The sequence below is a fragment of the Drosophila simulans genome, chromosome X (genome assembly GCF_016746395.2).
Source record: "Drosophila simulans strain w501 chromosome X, Prin_Dsim_3.1, whole genome shotgun sequence".
NCBI lineage: Eukaryota > Metazoa > Arthropoda > Insecta > Diptera > Drosophilidae > Drosophila > Drosophila simulans.
The window spans coordinates 16,637,005-16,655,874 of NC_052525.2; the positions used below are offsets into that span (position 1 = coordinate 16,637,005).

The window sequence follows — 18,870 nt, forward strand, 5'->3', positions numbered from 1 at the left end:
TTTTACATTATTTTTTTTTTGCATACATTTTTCCACTCTTTGCTACACTGCATTATGGTGGGGGGGTTTTTCTTCAGATTTTTGCAGTTTTTTCCCGCCCTTTGCTGCATGGCATGCATAATGACAGCGTGTAATTTGGCCTTTCTTTTCTTCTCCTGCATATTTCCTGCACGTTTGTGGCACTCACATTTATCCCACCCCCCAGACCCCATCTATCCGTAGCCCCACCCCATCATTTCCCCCAACCGATGGAGATTGGGACCTCACGGCATCTCGTGGGTTGTTAAAGGCCTGATTGCGAATTATGGCCAACAGCTCTTTCAGAAATCTGAAAACTGAAAACTCGAAAACTCGAGCGGAAAGCTGGCTGGCAAAGGCACAAAGGAATCGACGACGGGGGCGGTTGCATGTCTGGGGAGGGGGGCGTGGCAGCGTCAGAAAACTTTATATGATCCCATTTTATGCTAATTTACGAGCATTTTTCCCCTTTCAATTAATTTCTTCCCAAGGGAGGGGCATCGCTGATTCCATTATAATATGCACATGTATTTATGATATATGTATATGGTCGGGGGTTATTATAATGCCATTTCTATGCAGACAGCGTTTTTATTTTCCGAATCGCGCAGCCAACAAGGGATTTCCTAATTGATAATTCAAATTGGTGCGTGATTCGTAATCAAAATGGATGCTAAATATAAAACTAGGCATAAATTGGAAAATCATAGTTAAATAATTAATTACTGTTTCTTTGCAATATGATGATGAAGCTAAATTTACTTTATTTGTATTGCTTGCAGTTGTAAAGTGCAAGTAATAAATGATTATTTAATAAACATCATATTATCTTTATTATAAAGTCCTAATGAAATTGACCCTTGGCCTTCATTCTGCTACTAATTACTTGATTATTTGTTGAATGAATGATAAATCAATCAATGAACGCTCGGCCGAATGAATGAATGGATTCACTCTGCACAATGACTACATTCGTTTGAATGGCATGAATGGTAATGAATGAGTTAAGCAGGTGACCTTTAAACGATCGTGCGAATATTTTTTACGTTTGTTTCAAGGGATTTTCGATTCATTTGAATTGGATTTGGAAAGATACGCAATGCTATAAATAAAATCAAATAAACACACACCCACTTTTTGCTCAGTGCAGAACAAACCAGTGAATTGAGCGAGTTTGTTTTACTTCTGCACTCAACTTGGGTTTTATTTTCGGCTTAAGCAAATATTGGCTCGGCCTGGAAAAATGTTTATGCGAATTTCGGGGTCTAGTCTATATGCACATATACATATACATAAACGTAAACAAATAAATATTCCGAATGTATCTGTATCTGCTTGTCAGTTGATTTTCTTGTACTAAGGAGACTGCCTTTAGCTGTGTCTAAAATTTCTAGTAGGCAAATAAATCGCATTTGCGAGCGGGGCTGGGTGGATATGGGAGATATATCTTGTCATGCTTCGGCGCGTTGTTGGCGCTTCAAAAAGCAAAAAAAAAAAAATGCGAGCCATTGTTGTTGTCGTTGCGAACCGAACGTCGTACTTATTACAGGTGTGTCTCACCATCCATCTCTTTCGCTCCCACGGCATTGAGGCAGTCGAGCTGCTCAGGTGCATAATCAAAGCGAATTTGTGTGCGAAATGGGTTCAACTTGCCGCCGTTGCTGCCACTGCCTTTTTGCTGTTGCAACTGTCCGTTGTCAGTTGATTTATCTATATATTAATGCATTTTATATATATGTATATATATATTATGGAAAAATGCCTGAACACGAACACACGATCGTCGTATGTAAAGGGGGAAATAAAATGGTAGCCGTGCAAGCCTGAAAATTGCTTGGGAAAATGCCTTTGCTTTCAGCCAAAGAGTCTCAGAATCGAAAAACTAGTTTTTCGTTCAAAATAATTGTAAACCCCAATGGAAAATTTGGGTTACATTTTTGTTGAATGTGCAGAATGAAAAACCGGGTTGCAGACATACATACATATATATAAACCTTGAATTTCTGTGACTCGGCTTTAATTTCCACTTGTTTATTTTCAATTTGATAAGTGATAAGTTTGTTTATTATCGCTCGACACAACTTCCATTGACTGACTCGCTTAGATATCTGATTTGCAATTATTTGCTTTGCGTTCGTCAGCAAATCTCAGAATTCATATACAAATCTCCTTCGCATAGAAGAAGTTTTAATGGCGTCTGCCACAATATCTTACTTACAATTTCCAATGTCGTAGACGGGAGTCGAGTTTTGTTTTTGTGTGTGTGCCAAAGATAGCATTTCCGTGTGCCACCGATAAGGCAGCCAATTCACACTGCATTTTGATAGCGTTTTTGATAGGACGGCACTCAACAGTTGCCGCATTGCATCACCGATAAGAGCGTAGACTAAACAGTAACAACAATAGTAATCATCATAATAAGTACAATGGCGCAAACGCAGTGACTAAGCTTTGAATCACAGCTAATAAATACCTTTTAAATGCCACACAGCGGTGAAATGTTCCTCGAATCGAAATTAGTCGGCAGTTGCAAGGAAAAGCGAACGAAAAGCGAACAATAAAACAAAGCGGAGAGAATCAATCGAAATATATTTAACAAAATTAACCAATCAGCATATACCAAAGATCGCATTTTGATCATGTTCGACGTACCGCCAAAATGTCCTGCGTTGGCCAACAAGCTGGGCGGTCTCTTTGGGTGGCGACACACCTACAAGGTGGCCGCCAAGCAGGAGGGGATTCCCCATGGGCAGCTGCACAAGTCCTACTCCCTCACGCTGCCCAAGCGACCGCCTTCGCCGTCGGCCTACTCGTGTGTGAAGGTAAAGATCGAGCGATATAGTATACTATATTAAGGAATTGCAATGTTTAAGTTCAAAGACTGGAATCAAGATCACTGGGAAAAATCGTCAAAATAAACAAAATATCATGAAATAGAGTTATTCCTAAGAAGATTATCGAATAATCAACTACCAATTATTTATCTCTAATTATTTTAGTATAAAATAGTACAAAAATAAATAAGATTATATCTAAATATTTTGAGGTAATACAGTATGTTTTGCATATCAAGTATATTATTAATTAATATTTAAAAAGCAGCAATATTAGATTAGAGATATTGCAAATATATTTCTCTACGTGCCGATAAACACACATGCCAAATTCAATCACAATCTCTTTTGGCATTCCTCCAGTTCGATACCACACTGGTTTGCCCTGCGACCACGCCCACATAGCATTTTCAATCTTTTTATGATATATGAGATCGAGATCGTGTTGTCGACTCGTTGCCGCATAATTTCCATTGACAAATGACCATAAAGAAGTGTAATCAATGAGGCACAGTGGGGCAAAGGTGGTTAACCTGCTAAGTGAAATCTTGAATAAAAAGGAGTCGAAAAATTTCTGATAAAATTATTAATGTAAAAATTGATTGTTTTTATAAAAATATAATAGAAATGTATAATGTGTTGTTTGTCTTTTGCAAACACCAAGCAAATGCATATTTAACAAATTTCAAATCGATTCATTTCGTCTACATAACCCACTGTTCGCAAACTGCATTTTTAAGGCTCTATTCTACATGCCAAGTGGCGATTCGGTATCTCAAAAATCAGTGCTGCATCTGATAGATACTTAGAATGTCTGAATGCGCGCTCTTTGACCAACAAACAAAAAAAGACATCGAAGAAACCAGGTGAAGAAACAAACCAAAAAAAAAAAAAAACCGAAAACAGAAATCAAGGAAAAGACGCGAAAAATAGCCGAAATTATTGCGCCAAGTTGACGATTCGTTCGACGTTCCAGTTCTGCAGCTCGTCTCAGTTTGCTGAGCCTCCAACGCTTTTGACTGGTTTTCAGCCATGATGCAATTGTTTTGTTTCTTCTGCACTAGAAAAAAATATAACAAAAATTCCCAAAATATCTGCAATAACTATATAACTATAATAAACCAGCAAAAGATAAAAATCAATAGCATAAAGTTAAACAGAAACTCAGGTTGAATGAAGCAGTTTAGATTAATTAATCCATAGAGTTCCTATGAAAATGGAATGTTGATCTAAGATTTGTAAAATCTCCTCCAGTTCTTGCTAGAATTTTCTCCAAGTGAGTCTTGTTGATGTTGGTCGGCATTTGGCATTTGTTGTGGAATCCATCGGAATGCCAAAAGCAACACCGCCAGCAGCTCCTTGGCTGCTCAGCTCAGCTCGACGAGAAGAGTAGATTGCAATTTGGGGCGCTGGAGGTCGTCGTGGTCTTATTAGGCTTATTAGGCGTCGCTCAGGGAGTTCAAGTTGATGATGAGCCCACGTGAGCGGAGATTTTTGTGGCGATGGAGTGACTCAACACGTAGCGGTTGCTCCATGCGGAAGCACAGATGTGCAGATGGTGCAAATGGGATGTGAGAAGCGAGTCCGCGAGACGATGCGTCGTCGCCTCCATTGGCCTTTCCAGATTGAAGATTGCAGTTACGAGATTTGGGGGAGGATGGATGGATGGATGTTGGGAAAGAGTTCCGCGACTTCCACGGCCCCCAGTCTAATGGAAATAACAGATGCAAGAGATGCACGTCTTACTGTTTCGTTGCTGGGGAGATACAGTGCATACTCCATAATGTGAACTAATAAAATATATTTTAATTTGCTCAGCAATAATAATAAACTCAAAAATCATTGAATGTTTTTATCTTTTCCACTTACAGCCCGATTCCTGGGTGACCGTTACGCATCTGCAGACACAGTCGGGCATCCTCGATCCGGATGATTGTGTCCGCGACGTGGCCGACGATCGGGAGCAGATATTGGCGCACTTTGATGACCCAGGACCGGATCCGGGAGTTCCGCAAGGAGGCGGCGATGGAGCATCGGGCAGTTCATCCGTTGGCACAGGTTCGCCGGACATCTTTCGCGATCCCACCAACACGGAGGCGCCCACCTGTCCGCGGGATCTATCCACGCCACACATCGAGGTCACCAGCACCACATCGGGACCGATGGCTGGACTCGGAGTTGGACTGATGGTGCGTCGCAGCAGTGATCCCAATCTGCTGGCCTCCCTGAAGGCGGAGGGCAGTAACAAACGCTGGTCGGCGGCGGCTCCCCATTACGCTGGCGGGGATTCGCCGGAGCGCCTGTTTCTTGACAAGGCCGGTGGCCAGTTATCGCCACAGTGGGAGGAGGACGACGATCCCAGTCATCAGCTAAAGGAACAGCTGCTACATCAACAGCAGCCCCATGCCGCTAATGGAGGCTCCTCCTCCGGTAACCATCAGCCGTTTGCCCGATCCGGTCGGCTGTCGATGCAGTTTCTGGGCGATGGCAATGGCTACAAGTGGATGGAGGCGGCCGAGAAACTACAGAATCAGCCGCCAGCCCAGCAGATATATCAGCAGGGTGGTCATCATGCTGGTCACGGTCAAACCGGTGCCTACTCCAGCAAGTCCTTGCCCCGGGAGAGCAAGCGAAAGGAGCCCTTGGGACAGGCATATGAATCCATCAGGGAGAAGGATGGTGAAATGCTGCTGATCATCAACGAGTACGGTAGTCCGCTGGGACTCACTGCTCTGCCGGACAAGGAGCATGGCGGTGGACTGCTGGTGCAACATGTGGAGCCGGGCAGCCGAGCCGAAAGAGGACGACTGCGTCGTGATGATCGCATCTTGGAGATCAATGGCATTAAGCTAATAGGACTCACCGAATCACAGGTTCAGGAGCAACTGCGACGGGCTTTGGAGAGCTCGGAGTTGAGAGTTCGAGTGCTGCGCGGTGATCGCAATCGCCGCCAACAGCGTGACTCCAAGGTGGCCGAGATGGTGGAGGTGGCCACGGTTTCACCCACCCGCAAACCACATGCTGCTCCGGTGGGCACCTCGCTGCAAGTGGCAAATACCCGTAAACTGGGCAGGAAAATCGAAATTATGCTCAAGAAGGGACCCAACGGTCTGGGCTTTTCCGTCACAACACGCGATAATCCCGCCGGTGGCCACTGTCCCATCTACATCAAGAATATCCTGCCACGAGGTGCGGCCATCGAGGATGGACGCCTGAAGCCCGGTGATCGTTTGCTCGAGGTGGATGGCACTCCAATGACCGGTAAAACGCAAACAGATGTGGTGGCAATCTTGAGGGGCATGCCAGCGGGAGCAACCGTTAGGATTGTGGTCTCCCGCCAGCAGGAGTTGGCGGAGCAGTCTGACCAGCCGGCTGAGAAAAGTGCTGGCGTGGCGGTGGCACCTTCAGTTGCTCCACCACCTGTTCCTGCATCTGCAGCTCCAGCGCCTCCCATTCCGGTCCAGAAATCCAGCAGCGCACGATCTCTGTTCACTCATCAGCAGCAATCGCAGCTAAATGAATCTCAGCACTTTATTGATGCGGGCAGCGAGTCGGCGGCTTCAAATGTAAGTTTAATCACAACCTTTGCAGGATTTTGTACTATGCTAATTTATTTTATTCTTAAACCCACAGGACAGCCTGCCACCCAGCAGCAACAGTTGGCACTCCCGCGAGGAGCTGACCCTGCACATTCCCGTACACGACACCGAAAAGGCCGGACTGGGGGTCAGTGTGAAGGGCAAGACGTGCTCGAATCTGAACGCTTCCGGATCGAGTGCCTCCAGCGGCAGCAATGGACTGATGAAGCACGACGGTGACTTGGGTATATTCGTGAAGAATGTGATTCATGGCGGGGCTGCATCCCGCGATGGTCGCTTGCGGATGAATGATCAACTGCTGAGCGTGAATGGAGTATCGTTGCGCGGGCAAAACAATGCCGAGGCCATGGAGACACTACGTCGGGCAATGGTCAACACGCCCGGCAAACATCCGGGCACCATAACCCTGCTGGTAGGCCGCAAGATCTTGCGATCGGCCAGTTCCAGTGACATTCTGGACCACAGTAACAGTCACAGTCATAGCCATAGCAATAGTAGCGGCGGCAGCAATTCAAATGGTAGCGGTAACAACAACAATAGCAGCTCAAATGCCAGCGATAATTCTGGAGCCACGGTCATATATTTGAGCCCGGAGAAGAGGGAGCAGCGCTGCAATGGCGGCGGAGGTGGTGGCAGTGCTGGCAATGAGATGAATAGGTGGGTATATTACTCGACATATGTAGTACAACTTAGTACAACTAAGCGTATTGTCTTACAGATGGAGCAATCCCGTTTTGGATCGCCTAACCGGTGGCATTTGCTCCTCGAACTCAGCGCAGCCATCCTCTCAGCAGTCTCACCAGCAGCAGCAGCAGTCGCATCCTTCGCAGCAGCAACAACAGCAGCGTCGACTGCCAGCAGCGCCCGTTTGCAGCAGTGCAGCTCTCAGAAACGAGAGCTACTACATGGCCACCAATGACAACTGGTCGCCGGCGCAGCTGCACTTAATGACTGCTCATGGCAACACGGCGCTGCTTATCGAGGACGATGCCGAGCCGATGTCTCCGTGAGTCTGATAACTAGATATCTCTCAAAGACACCTTTTAACTCACTATATTCTTCATTTCTTTCAGAACACTACCGGCACGTCCGCATGATGGGCAGCACTGCAACTCGAGCAGTACTAATCCATCGCAGAACTTGGCCGTCGGCAATCAGGGGCCACCCATAAATACCGTGCCTGGCACTCCGTCGACATCCAGCAACTTTGATGCCACCTACTCCTCGCAACTGAGCTTGGAGACAAACTCGGGCGTGGAGCATTTCTCGCGCGATGCTTTGGGACGACGCAGCATCTCTGAGAAGCACCATGCGGCGCTCGATGCCCGCGAAACTGGCACCTATCAGCGGAATAAGAAGTTACGTGAGGAGCGCGAACGCGAGCGTCGCATTCAGCTGACGAAATCCGCTGTGTATGGTGGTTCCATTGAATCCCTTACGGCTCGCATAGCCAGTGCTAATGCCCAGTTTTCGGGATATAAACATGCCAAGACTGCATCCAGCATCGAGCAAAGAGAGACGCAGCAGCAATTGGCCGCTGCCGAGGCGGAGGCCAGGGATCAGCTGGGCGATCTGGGTCCATCGTTGGGCATGAAGAAGTCTTCGTCGTTAGAGTCGCTCCAGACGATGGTGCAGGAGCTGCAGATGTCGGATGAGCCGCGTGGTCATCAGGCGTTGCGTGCACCGCGTGGGCGTGGCAGGGAGGACAGTCTGCGGGCGGCGGTGGTCAGCGAACCGGATGCGAGCAGTAAGTTTTTGGATAATATACAGATATTTCTGGATTGTGAATAATTTGTATGCGCTTATCTTTTTAGAGCCCCGCAAGACCTGGCTTTTGGAGGATGGCGATCACGAGGGTGGTTTTGCCTCGCAGCGCAATGGACCGTTCCAGAGTTCGCTGAACGATGGCAAACACGGCTGCAAGTCGTCGCGGGCCAAGAAGCCAAGCATACTGCGCGGCATCGGTCACATGTTCCGCTTTGGCAAGAATCGCAAGGATGGCGTGGTGCCAGTGGATAACTATGCGGTAAACATTTCGCCCCCTACATCGGTGGTTTCCACAGCCACATCGCCGCAGCTGCAGCAGCAGCAACAGCAGCAATTGCAGCAACACCAGCAGCAGCAACAGATACCAACCGCTGCGTTGGCCGCTCTGGAGAGAAATGGCAAGCCGCCGGCGTATCAGCCACCGCCACCGCTGCCTGCTCCAAATGGAGTAGGTAGCAATGGGATCCATCAGAACGACATCTTCAACCATCGCTATCAGCATTATGCCAACTACGAGGACCTCCACCAGCAGCACCAGCAACACCAGATTAGGTGAGAGCGGGCCCGCACCTTCTTTGCATCCTTTCATTTTGCCGGTGTCGGGATATTTGTTTGTTTAACCCAGTTTATTAGCCATTTAACACAACATTGTGTACATATGTGTCGTATATCTCTTTCTCGCCCTTTTTTCTCTCTCTGTTCCGCGTGTCTGTGTATCTATGTTGTTGTCAATGTGTTAACCACCCATCATCACACGCACACTCACCCCCAAACACACACACCACACTATAACAATTACACTGGTAAAAACAAATATATCGAAGCAGTGGAGACGATTCCACCACATCGATTTCGGAAACGCTTTCGGAGTCAACACTAGAGTGCATGCGGCAGCAGGTCATCCGTCAGCGCATCAAGGTCGAGGCGGAAAGGTAACCCACCCACCTACACCAACACCCGCATCCACACTCACACCCCCACCCACAACCTCACCCATCACACAGATAGCCCAGTGCAGTGCGGTTCGTAGATATAAAGCGGCTAAATGGTAATGGGCTTTTAGAGCTTCAGTTAATTAAGTAAAAATTTAGGTGTGCTAGAGATTCGTTTATATAAAAAAAAATATTGCAGTCAATAAATAATATTAAAAAAGGTTATGGGTTGAATAGCTAAGAATGTACATATTTAATCAAATTACAATGACATGATCTTTATAGTGTTCGTAGATATCATAAAACGTAAATCAAATATTAAAAAGTAGTTATAGTTTAACACTCGAATTGCACTGTATCAAAACACTTGAATTTTGGCTGCTTACTTGTAAATTTTACATTTCCGTTTTTGCCGACAAAACACAACAATCATAATATCTGCATTCTGTAAATTACTCATGGACATTCCCGCTTGCTTTCGCAGTCGCCGCCATCAGCATTACCATTCGCAGCGCAGTGCCCGCTCGCAGGATGTGAGCATGCACTCGACGAGCTCCGGATCCCAGCCAGGATCCCTGGCCCAGCCGCAAGCGCAATCGAACGGCGTTCGTCCCATGAGCAGTTACTACGAGTACGAGACGGTGCAACAGCAGCGGGTGGGCAGTATCAAGCACAGCCATAGCAGCAGCGCCACGTCGTCCTCCTCGTCGCCCATCAATGTGCCGCATTGGAAGGCGGCGGCCATGAATGGCTACTCGCCAGCCAGCCTGAACAGCAGTGCCCGGAGTCGAGGTCCGTTTGTGACGCAGGTGACCATACGGGAGCAGAGCAGTGGCGGCATACCCGCCCACCTGCTGCAGCAACATCAGCAGCAGCAACTCCAGCAGCAGCAGCCCACCTACCAGACTGTCCAGAAGATGTCCGGACCATCGCAATATGGTAGTGCCGCCGGTTCCCAGCCACACGCCTCCAAGGTGTGACTATAGGTGTTGGCGCAAGCGCGCGCCACTCGCGATGTGCTGGCCGAAAACCGGGTCGTTCTCAGCGAGGTCAACGAGGAGGTGGAGGTATTCTACTTCGCCACCGAGTGCTAAACACATTGCATATTCGAGGGACTTATTTGTTTAAGTTAGATTAAGTGGAATTTCCACTAAACCACATGCATTAGGGGTGGGTTGGTTAATGTAATCTTGTCTATTCAATATTCAATTAATATGAGGCAGGAGGAAATTTATTTTATATTATGAGGTTTAAATTTGATTTGTTACTAGCTCCAAGCCAAGGAATGGTTGCTATATAATTTAAATTCTATCCTGATTAAACAATATATATATATATATATATATATATTTATCCGTGATATATGATTAAGCAAACAAAACCTAGACGTTTTCTTGCTAAGCGGAAAGAACCAGGATAATATTTACATTAGTATTCCATTATAATTTCATGGTCCAAGTGGTAAGGATAAAATTGATTTTATATTTGTAAATTGCTAAGAATACTACTTGGTTTCATTGGATTTCCAACCTATTGACCCACCCTGACACACGTCTATATTAAGTTCACAATTCACAATATATAAACTAAAGGATTGCATATTTGGCGAAACAGAAACCAAGAGAGTAACGATTAAGGAAAGTATTCCCGTAAAGCGCTATCCATTTGTCGAGTGCTTAGATATAATTTAAACGATTGTATTAAGCTTTAGCTCTAAGTCCAAGTCAAACGCCTTTGTACATAACTAGTTTACCCGGAAGCCAACAAGAAAAAAGAACAACATCAAATTCCAAAAGTTTTGGACCTACACAGCGAAAGGTCTTAAGAATATCCATTGTCATTTATCATTTTTTTTTTTTTTCATTTACCTATATTTTTTTGATTTGTACATAGATCTTGTTTGTTTGTTTTGTAAAGCTTTAAAGCGGACGCCATTTTGTGTGTGCAAACGTGAGGATTTGCAAGAAGCGAAAAGTTAAACTTAAAGCCAACCCATTTAATACGTATAGCTAACATGTAAGAGTAAGCGAAGTACTTTTTTTTTGTTCCAACAATTATCGAGCTTAGACAAGAAGTTTTGTGCAGCCGACCTCGGCCCAGGTCTCTAAAAAAGACAAGCAGCTTAACTTAGTTATACGAATCCATACGATTAAGCCGAACTAGTGGGTAAGCCTACATGTATAGCGAATATATACGATACTTTTCTTTATACTTGTGTACTTCCTAAGTAATTTGTGCGATGCCGACCGAATACCGAGTTGCGAATTAAACGTTAAAAATTTTCATAAAGAACCAGTCGTCCGAAATGATATGCATTTGACAACCACCCAACGACAAAGGGATTTGGGATTTTCACAGCATCACTACTGTTTTACTACCCTGTTGGACCTTTTAATCTTGGTCTCTCCTTCGGCGGGCGGTGGAGTGGATGAGCAAACGGCTGAAGATGCAGCAGTCGACTTGGACTTCTTTTTCTTCGATAATCTGCCCTTGCGTCGAACGGGGGCTTGCTCCTCGGGCTTAGATGGCGAAATGGGCATTAGAACGGTGAAGTTTTTCAGCAACTCTGGATTGGGCGTTTTATCCCAGTGCTCACTAAGGGTTCGCATTGAAAATCAATCAAATCAATCGCGATCACCTATTCAGACTTACTTTGGCATACAATTCGGTGGAACAACGACATCCAGGACGTTGTCTATTAGCCGCGATTTGAGCATGCGGTCGTTCGTGGTGGTCGAGTGCATAGACGGCGATGTATTGATCTCGATCAGCCAGGGCTTCAGGTTATTATCAATAATTATGTCATAGCCATAGACCTCGAAACAATGACGATCGTTGGCCATCACCGGAGCCACTGCATCCAAGGAGTGCCTGATAGTGGCGGTGATGCGGCTCCACAGCATATCCGAAACGCCCTCGCCTCGCAGGCTATCCAAGTATAGCCAGAGATTCTGGAGTGGCCATTTGCCACCATGGATGGAATTGTACTCTTGCTAGATGTTAGAGTAGAACATTTATAAAGCAATGGTTAAGTGGGCGCAAAACACACTTATTTGCAATGTTGACTTTGGACTTATGTACTTTTACGGCTACTTACGTTCGTTTTCTGGATGCTGACGTTCGTCAAGTGCATAAACACGTTATCAATCTCAGTTTCGTCGTACTTCTCGGTGCAAAAACGGCAGAAACCCTCCTTATAGAGATACGCCTTGAGCGGATTGAATGTGGTCACTAGGACGAAGAGTCGCAGGTCGAACTTCTTGCCGCCGATGAGCAGTGGATTGTCGATGTACTTGGAAATGACGCAGGTGTCCCGGTTGATTTGCGGATAGAAGGTGCGCGCATCGTATGCGAATTTTTTCAGCTTGGACAACTTGTTGACCAGATAGATACCTACACCCTGGGACTTGCTGCATGGCTTCACTATCCACGTGCTGGCCGGATTGCGATGAAAGACCTCGACGAACATCTGGTAGTCGGAGGGCAGGACAAAGGTCATGGGTATGATGTCCAGGTGCTTGTAGCGGGTACCACCTATGCCCAGTTTCGTGTCCGGTGGATGGCTTTGCGCCAATGGATCGCCACGCCGCTCCAGATCTTTGCGATACCGCTTGATGTTCTTGATTAGCAAATCCTTGCGCGACAGCTCAATGGAGTTCGGGAAGTGGTTAATGACTCTGGGGTGAGATCTTAGATGGTTAGACAAAAAGTTGCTAACCACTACTTACTGATCGGATCGCATGCGATACGGATGATCGATGCCGAAGATGTAGCGGCAATTCTGGGTGCACGCCCAATAGAAATTCCATTCGCCATTGAAGGAGGGCACCTGTAGCCAACCTCTTTTCTGAAAATTGCTGACCAGCGCAGACTTGTCCCAATCTGTGCTGTAGTAAATGCCCTTTCGGGATTTTGGTGGTCTCAGTCGATTCCGGATGTAGTGCAGACCGTTGATAGGCTGGGTGATCAACTTGATCTCAGGCAGGTCATCGTCACTAGTGCAGCTGCCACCGCATTTCTGGCGAAGATTCCTCAGAGGACTGGTCTCGCCCCGCGTGCTCATTTGGGTGGTTGTATTTTGGATACTAACCCTCTTGGACTCCAACACTTTATGCTGATAACTGAGAATTTTGCCTAATTTCGAAGCGATCCTACTTCAGTTGCTGACAATTTAATTATGGCCTGGCTGATGCCCACGCCTTGGCATCTAGTAAACTCCTACCCATCCAAGAATAGGATCATACTTATTTCGTTTCCGGTTTTAGCAGTAATTCACTTGTTCCCACAACTAATGACAAAATCTGACTGTTTTCCCGCAACAGATCCGCTTGCATAATCCCCGGGAAGAAAACGAAAGTGCTAATTCCCTTGAAGCTGCAATGTTTGCCCAAAAATTGCGTTATATTCTTGGATTCTAGATAAAAGCAAACCCTCTGCGGAACCACAAGACCGCAAAGAGTGAAAAATCTGACTTTGACACAAATATTTGTGACACTAGTTCACCTGGCATCGGAACAGGGGGCCCTCCAAAACCCATTGAGTAATTTCACACATTGCGGGTTTTGGTACAGAACAATCGCGCACTATTGTCGAGCAATTCGACTTTGCTGGGTATAAAGTCGATGGTATGGTCACCAGAGTTCATCAGTCGACGCGGCAAAGTCAAGAGTGGATTTTGTGGATTAGCAGGAACACCGAATCGAAGATACACACATTACATAACCATGAAGTTCTACCTGGGATTGGCGGCAGTCATAGTTGTGATGGTTTCCCTGGCGAAGCCGGGAGAGGCCACCTTTGGCAAGCTTAATCTTCTTCTGGGCGGAGCCACTACATCTGGCTATGGATCTGGATATGGATATGGCGGCGGCTATGGTTCCGGCTACGGCTATGGAAGTGGCTATGGATCAGGATATGGCGCCGGCTATGGATACGCTCCCGAGAACGTGGTGAAGGTGATCAAGGTGTCGGTGGTGCCAGGAGGTGGAATCGGAGGAGGGTATGGCGGAAGCTATGGTGGAGGATATGGCGGCGGTTACACTGGCGGCTATGGCGGTGGCTATTCCACCGGCTTTGTGGGCGCTGCTCCAGCCATATCCACCTCGGCCGTGGTTACCCCAGTGGTCACTTCGGTGTCCACGCCGGTTGCCACTCCTGTCCTGGCCGGTGGAGCCGGCTATGTGGGAGGATTCGGTGGCGGTCTGGGCGGAGGATTGGGTGGGTATGGAGGCTCCTTCGGCGGTGGTGCCGCACTGCCCGCCTCCTACGGATTTGGAGCTGGCTATGGCGCCGGCGGCGGCTTTGGACTGGGATTCGGTGCACCACCACCACCACTGGGCTTGGCTGGAGGACTCTGCTAGAGAACGACGAAGCCACAATGTCAAGTGGTTATATTTTTTTTTGATAATTTTAAACAACGATTTGTAATTAAAAGTTAACGATTTGTAATAAAATGTATAAACGAAGTGAATAGTGTTTGCTTTTAAGCTCACGAAGAGTAATGTTTTAATAATACTATTTAAGGTTCCCTAAAGAATATTTTAATAAACATATGAACATGTCTAAAAGCGTTCTTTGTTATAAATATTTAGAAATATAATAATTTGTTTTTAGCTCATAAAGCAATAAAAAAAGAAATAGAATACAATCAATGAGTTTGGCTGCCCAAAAGTGTGCTAAATAATATGACATTAAACAAAACCCTCTAAGTTCTATATACTCATATATGGCTTATAGATCTACGATGTAACTTTTTGCTTTTGCAATTTACTACTTGACAATTACAAAATAAAAAATTTCGCACCCATTTGAAGAGCAACCACCCAAAAAATGTATATAGGCCCACCCAATCCCAGTGACCTTCGGTTTGGACCTCTGAATGAAAACGAGAGTTGAGTGCTGTTTACGCACTCAGTTAGCCGGCTTTAACCCTTTCCGCTCCCCCCAGACCTTATCTTAGCCCATCGAACTGGAGATCGTGAGCCCAAGAAAACTGTTAATGGTAATCAAGTGCCAAAAACCAAAAGCAAAACCAAAGTCAAAGTCAAGTCACAAGAGCCAAGCCCAAAAAAAAAAAAAAAATATAATGTTCGACTGAGAATGCTGTACGCCACATGGGTGCAAATTGGTTGAGCTGGACCAGCTCCAACTCTAGCCACATATGCAGCAGCCACTTCAACCAAAATGTAGACAATCTGTAAATGGAAATGTGTAAATTGACTATGATTTAATATTTGCAAAGCTAAGAAATTGGAAGATAAAATAGAAATGAAATAAAAATAAAAATAAAACGTTTTAAAGAAGGTTAACACTCATCTTAGTTAATGTTCAAAATTTTAAATATAAATTCTTATATACATAAGTAATTTGTAAACTACATCCAATTGGGTTTGGCAACTATCTTAAAATTGTATGCTTGTTTTATTTTTGTTTAGGAGTTATAAAGAATCTTTGTTGCTTTAAAACGCATAGTGATTGTCTGGAACTTTTGTAAAAATACAAAAAGTATAAACTTTAGAATTAGTCGCTTACTTTGCAAAACTGCCTAAAATTCCACGCATCTTTCCATAAAAATGAATTTTACGATACTCTCGTGCTACCAAAAAAAAAAAAAAACAAAAAAAAAACCAGTTGTCGAATTATGGGAACAGAAAATTTCGCCAGATGGAACAAACATACATATTTGGTGGGTTCTTCTCCATTTGGTGACCCAATTTGCATAACCGTCTAAATCAATAGAAAAAATACAAAGGGTTCCAAAAAGCGACATTTACATATATGTAATATTTGATCTGAGCTGGGAGGGAATACGTCAGAAAACGTGGACGTGGACAGGTTTTCGGGTCGAAATCCGAGATGAGCGAAGATTTCTGGGCGTGCTTGGGTTATTTGGATTTTCGGATTTTGGCTATTTGGATATTGGCGAGGCTCCAACCCAATGAGCCCCTTGACTACGTGGAGTCATGCATACGATTTCGGGGGCTGAATGAGTGACAATGCCAATACGCTGGCCACGCACATGTGCCAGCGTGCACTGCGAGAAATCGTGAGGCGTCTTTTCGATGAAAAATAAATAATTAAATAAATAATATGAATTATTTATCCTTTTTTTGCTTTAAAACTGTTCATTAAATTGCCATATTTGTACTACACAGTAATTTGTATTTGTTTTACAAATCGATTTACAAATTTTTAAATAAAAGTTTATGTATTTTCATTTAGTAGTAGATTGAATTATGACTGCTATCGATCAGATATAAAAAAATACTCTCTTAAATCAGCTTGATTGAAATTGGGACAGTATATGAATCAGACAATTAATATGCAAGTCGCATTACATGGTAGAACGTTTGGAATTTCTCAACATTAACAGATAAATAATAAATTTAGGCACAAAAATATTTTAATTTAATATCACTTCATCTAATTGAATCTATATTAATTTAATTCAAAGGTGTTTATAGTTTCCGTACTTCTAGCTTAAGCTGCGTTACAGATCATATCACGTCAACAGCTCCAAATATTTCGCTCAGTGCTAATTGGGGAATTACCCGAGCTTCTTGCGAATCCGTAACGCTCTTGGGTCGTGGATTTATTTAACTATTTTGTGCCGTGCCGGTAGATGCGAGAAAATATCTCACTTGATGGTTAAGTAGTTGAGGTGACATATGGACAGACAGCCAGACAGCCGGTGGCTCAGGGCCCCGCCCAGATTTGGAATACATTTCGACCGGGCCGACTCGTCTTGGGTTGTATTGGCTTGTCTTGTCTCATTGGCCCATAAGTAACCATTTATGAATTAAGCAAACATCTGTGTTGGGGGCATCTCATCTCGTTGACTGGAGGGAGCATAACATGGTTTAGAACTACACAAACGCACACGGCTGTTGGCCGGCTATAAATTAGTGCCTCGCCTCGATTTGGGACATCAGTTGAGTTTCGTTCAGGTTGGCGGCAGCATCAGTAGCACCATTAGCATCACCAGTAACACCATGAAGCTGTACGTTTGCGTTTCGCTGGCCCTTTTGGCCCTTTTGGCCCCAGTTCCCTCCGATGCCCTGTTGGGCGCCAAGTTGGCCCTGCTCAAGGCCATTGGCGGCGGTCTGGGTGGCGGCAGCTCCGGCGGCGGTGGCTACTCCACCGGCAGTGGTGGCTATGGAGGCGGCTATGGCAGCGGTGGATACTCCGGCGGCTACAATCAGGGATACTACAACCAGCCCAGCCGCCCGGTGTACAACTCCGGATACGGCAGCTCCTCGTCCTCTGCCGCCAGCAGCAGCAGCAGCTATGGAGGCAGCTATGGTGGTGGTTATGGCGGCGGCTACGGTGGTGGCGAGCAGGTCATCAAGGTCATCAAGGTGGTGGAGCAGCCCTCTTACTCTTACGGACGCTCCTCCGGCTATGGTGGCAACTATGGTGGATACTCGTCCAGTGCCTCGTCCAGCGCCAGCGCCAGTGCCAACTCCTACTCCGCTCCCTCTGTGAGCTACTCTGCTCCAGCTCCCGCTGTGACCTACTCCGCTCCTGCACCCGCTGTTACCTACTCTGCCCCAGCTCCCGCTGTGACCTACTCCGCTCCTGCTCCTGCCCCAGCTGTGACCTACTCTGCTCCAGCTCCGGTAGTGCGCGTTCAGGCTGCTCCAGCTGTGACCTACTCTGCTCCTGCTCCTGCCCCAGCTGTGACCTACTCCGCTCCTGCCCCCGCTCCTGTGGTGCGAGTACAGGCTGCTCCCGCTGTTACCTACTCCGCGCCCGCTCCCGCCGTGACCTACGCCGCTCCCGCTCCTGCTGTTACCTACTCCGCTCCTGCTCCAGCTCCAGTGGTGCGTTACTCAGCCCCAGCTCCAGCTCCCATCAGCTACGCCCCTGCTCCCGTATCCTACGCCCCCGCTCCCGTGTCCTACGCCCCGCAGCCACAGAGCCAACAGGTGGTGAAGACCATCAAGCTGATCGTCGATGAGGATCGTGCACCCGCCCAGGTTTACGGACCACCTGCCGTGGAATCCAGCTACTCCAGCGCTTCCTCCTCCGCTGCCGCTTCCGCTGGTGGATACAACGGTGGCTACAATGGTGGATACAACGGCGGCTACAATGGTGGCTACAATGGCGGTTCCAATAGCGGATTCTCAGGTGGATTCAATGGCGGCTGGAAGCGTGGCGGCATCTTCGAGAAGCTGGTGGGCTGCTAGGTGCTCATGTATGGTAGCCATAACTCAAAGCCACTCAAGGAATCCAAAATCTATCCTAACCTAACCGTACTCAACTATTTTTTTTTCTAGTTCTAAAACGAATAACTGTATTTTTTTGTTCGATCGATGTGTACATAAAATAAATCAATATACCCGATATCAGGTCTTTATAACTTTATGCTCTTATGTAATGGCCAATACCTCAGTCAAATTCGTCTGTCTGTTAGTTTATATGTACATATATATACATATATATCTTCTTTTGGGGTTTTTTAGGGTTCATTGTGTTATTGATTCTAAGCCAAATTAACACCAAGTTGCTAACTCCCAACGAATCGGTTGCGATTCATATTCCAATTCCGGATCTGAAGAGATCGCGGAGAGGGCCCTGAGAACAAGGTTACGATCGAGGGACAGAAAGATGGCGGGAGATTCTGGTTTATAGGGTTCTTCTGATTTGCATTTGAATACAAATTTGTTAATAAAATTGCTTAAATGTGCGGGAGATGTTTATAAACATTTAAAAGAGAGA

General features: G+C 45.9%; 4 protein-coding genes across 7 annotated transcripts in view; 3 read left to right on the forward strand and 1 right to left on the reverse strand.

Moving 5' to 3' along the window:
- LOC6726244 (partitioning defective 3 homolog) overlaps nucleotides 1-11,234 on the forward strand; it is a 35,585-nt gene extending 24,351 nt beyond the window's left edge. Inside the window, exons 2-9 of one of the 4 annotated variants that reach the window (XM_039297798.2) lie at nucleotides 2,510-2,840; nucleotides 4,724-6,418; nucleotides 6,486-7,108; nucleotides 7,170-7,457; nucleotides 7,525-8,198; nucleotides 8,266-8,770; nucleotides 9,046-9,150; nucleotides 9,635-11,234. In XM_039297798.2, coding sequence (XP_039153732.1) covers nucleotides 2,658-2,840; nucleotides 4,724-6,418; nucleotides 6,486-7,108; nucleotides 7,170-7,457; nucleotides 7,525-8,198; nucleotides 8,266-8,770; nucleotides 9,046-9,150; nucleotides 9,635-10,130 — 4,569 coding nt within the window. In that variant the 5' untranslated portion in view covers nucleotides 2,510-2,657 and the 3' untranslated portion in view covers nucleotides 10,131-11,234. The remainder of the gene's footprint in view (nucleotides 1-2,509; nucleotides 2,841-4,723; nucleotides 6,419-6,485; nucleotides 7,109-7,169; nucleotides 7,458-7,524; nucleotides 8,199-8,265; nucleotides 8,771-9,045; nucleotides 9,151-9,634) is intronic. The other 3 variants (XM_039297799.2, XM_039297800.2, XM_039297801.2) reach the window with 3 other exon arrangements.
- Nucleotides 10,938-13,376, reverse strand: LOC6726246 (probable tubulin polyglutamylase TTLL1). The gene is made up of 4 exons (XM_002107173.4): nucleotides 12,879-13,376; nucleotides 12,248-12,827; nucleotides 11,803-12,143; nucleotides 10,938-11,745 (listed from the first exon to the last, which is right to left on the reverse strand). The coding sequence occupies exons 1-4, from the start codon at nucleotides 13,211-13,213 to the stop codon at nucleotides 11,514-11,516; spliced, it is 1,488 nt and encodes a 495-aa protein (XP_002107209.1). The 5' UTR covers nucleotides 13,214-13,376; the 3' UTR covers nucleotides 10,938-11,513.
- A 383-nt stretch (nucleotides 13,377-13,759) lies between these two features.
- LOC6726247 (glycine-rich cell wall structural protein) lies at nucleotides 13,760-14,652 on the forward strand. The gene has a single exon (XM_002107174.4). The coding sequence runs from the start codon at nucleotides 13,773-13,775 to the stop codon at nucleotides 14,508-14,510; it is 738 nt and encodes a 245-aa protein (XP_002107210.2). The 5' UTR covers nucleotides 13,760-13,772; the 3' UTR covers nucleotides 14,511-14,652.
- Nucleotides 14,653-17,038: 2,386 nt separating this feature from the next.
- LOC6726248 (glycine, alanine and asparagine-rich protein) lies at nucleotides 17,039-18,376 on the forward strand. The gene has a single exon (XM_002107175.3). The coding sequence runs from the start codon at nucleotides 17,142-17,144 to the stop codon at nucleotides 18,336-18,338; it is 1,197 nt and encodes a 398-aa protein (XP_002107211.1). The 5' UTR covers nucleotides 17,039-17,141; the 3' UTR covers nucleotides 18,339-18,376.
- Nucleotides 18,377-18,870: the final 494 nt, after the last annotated feature.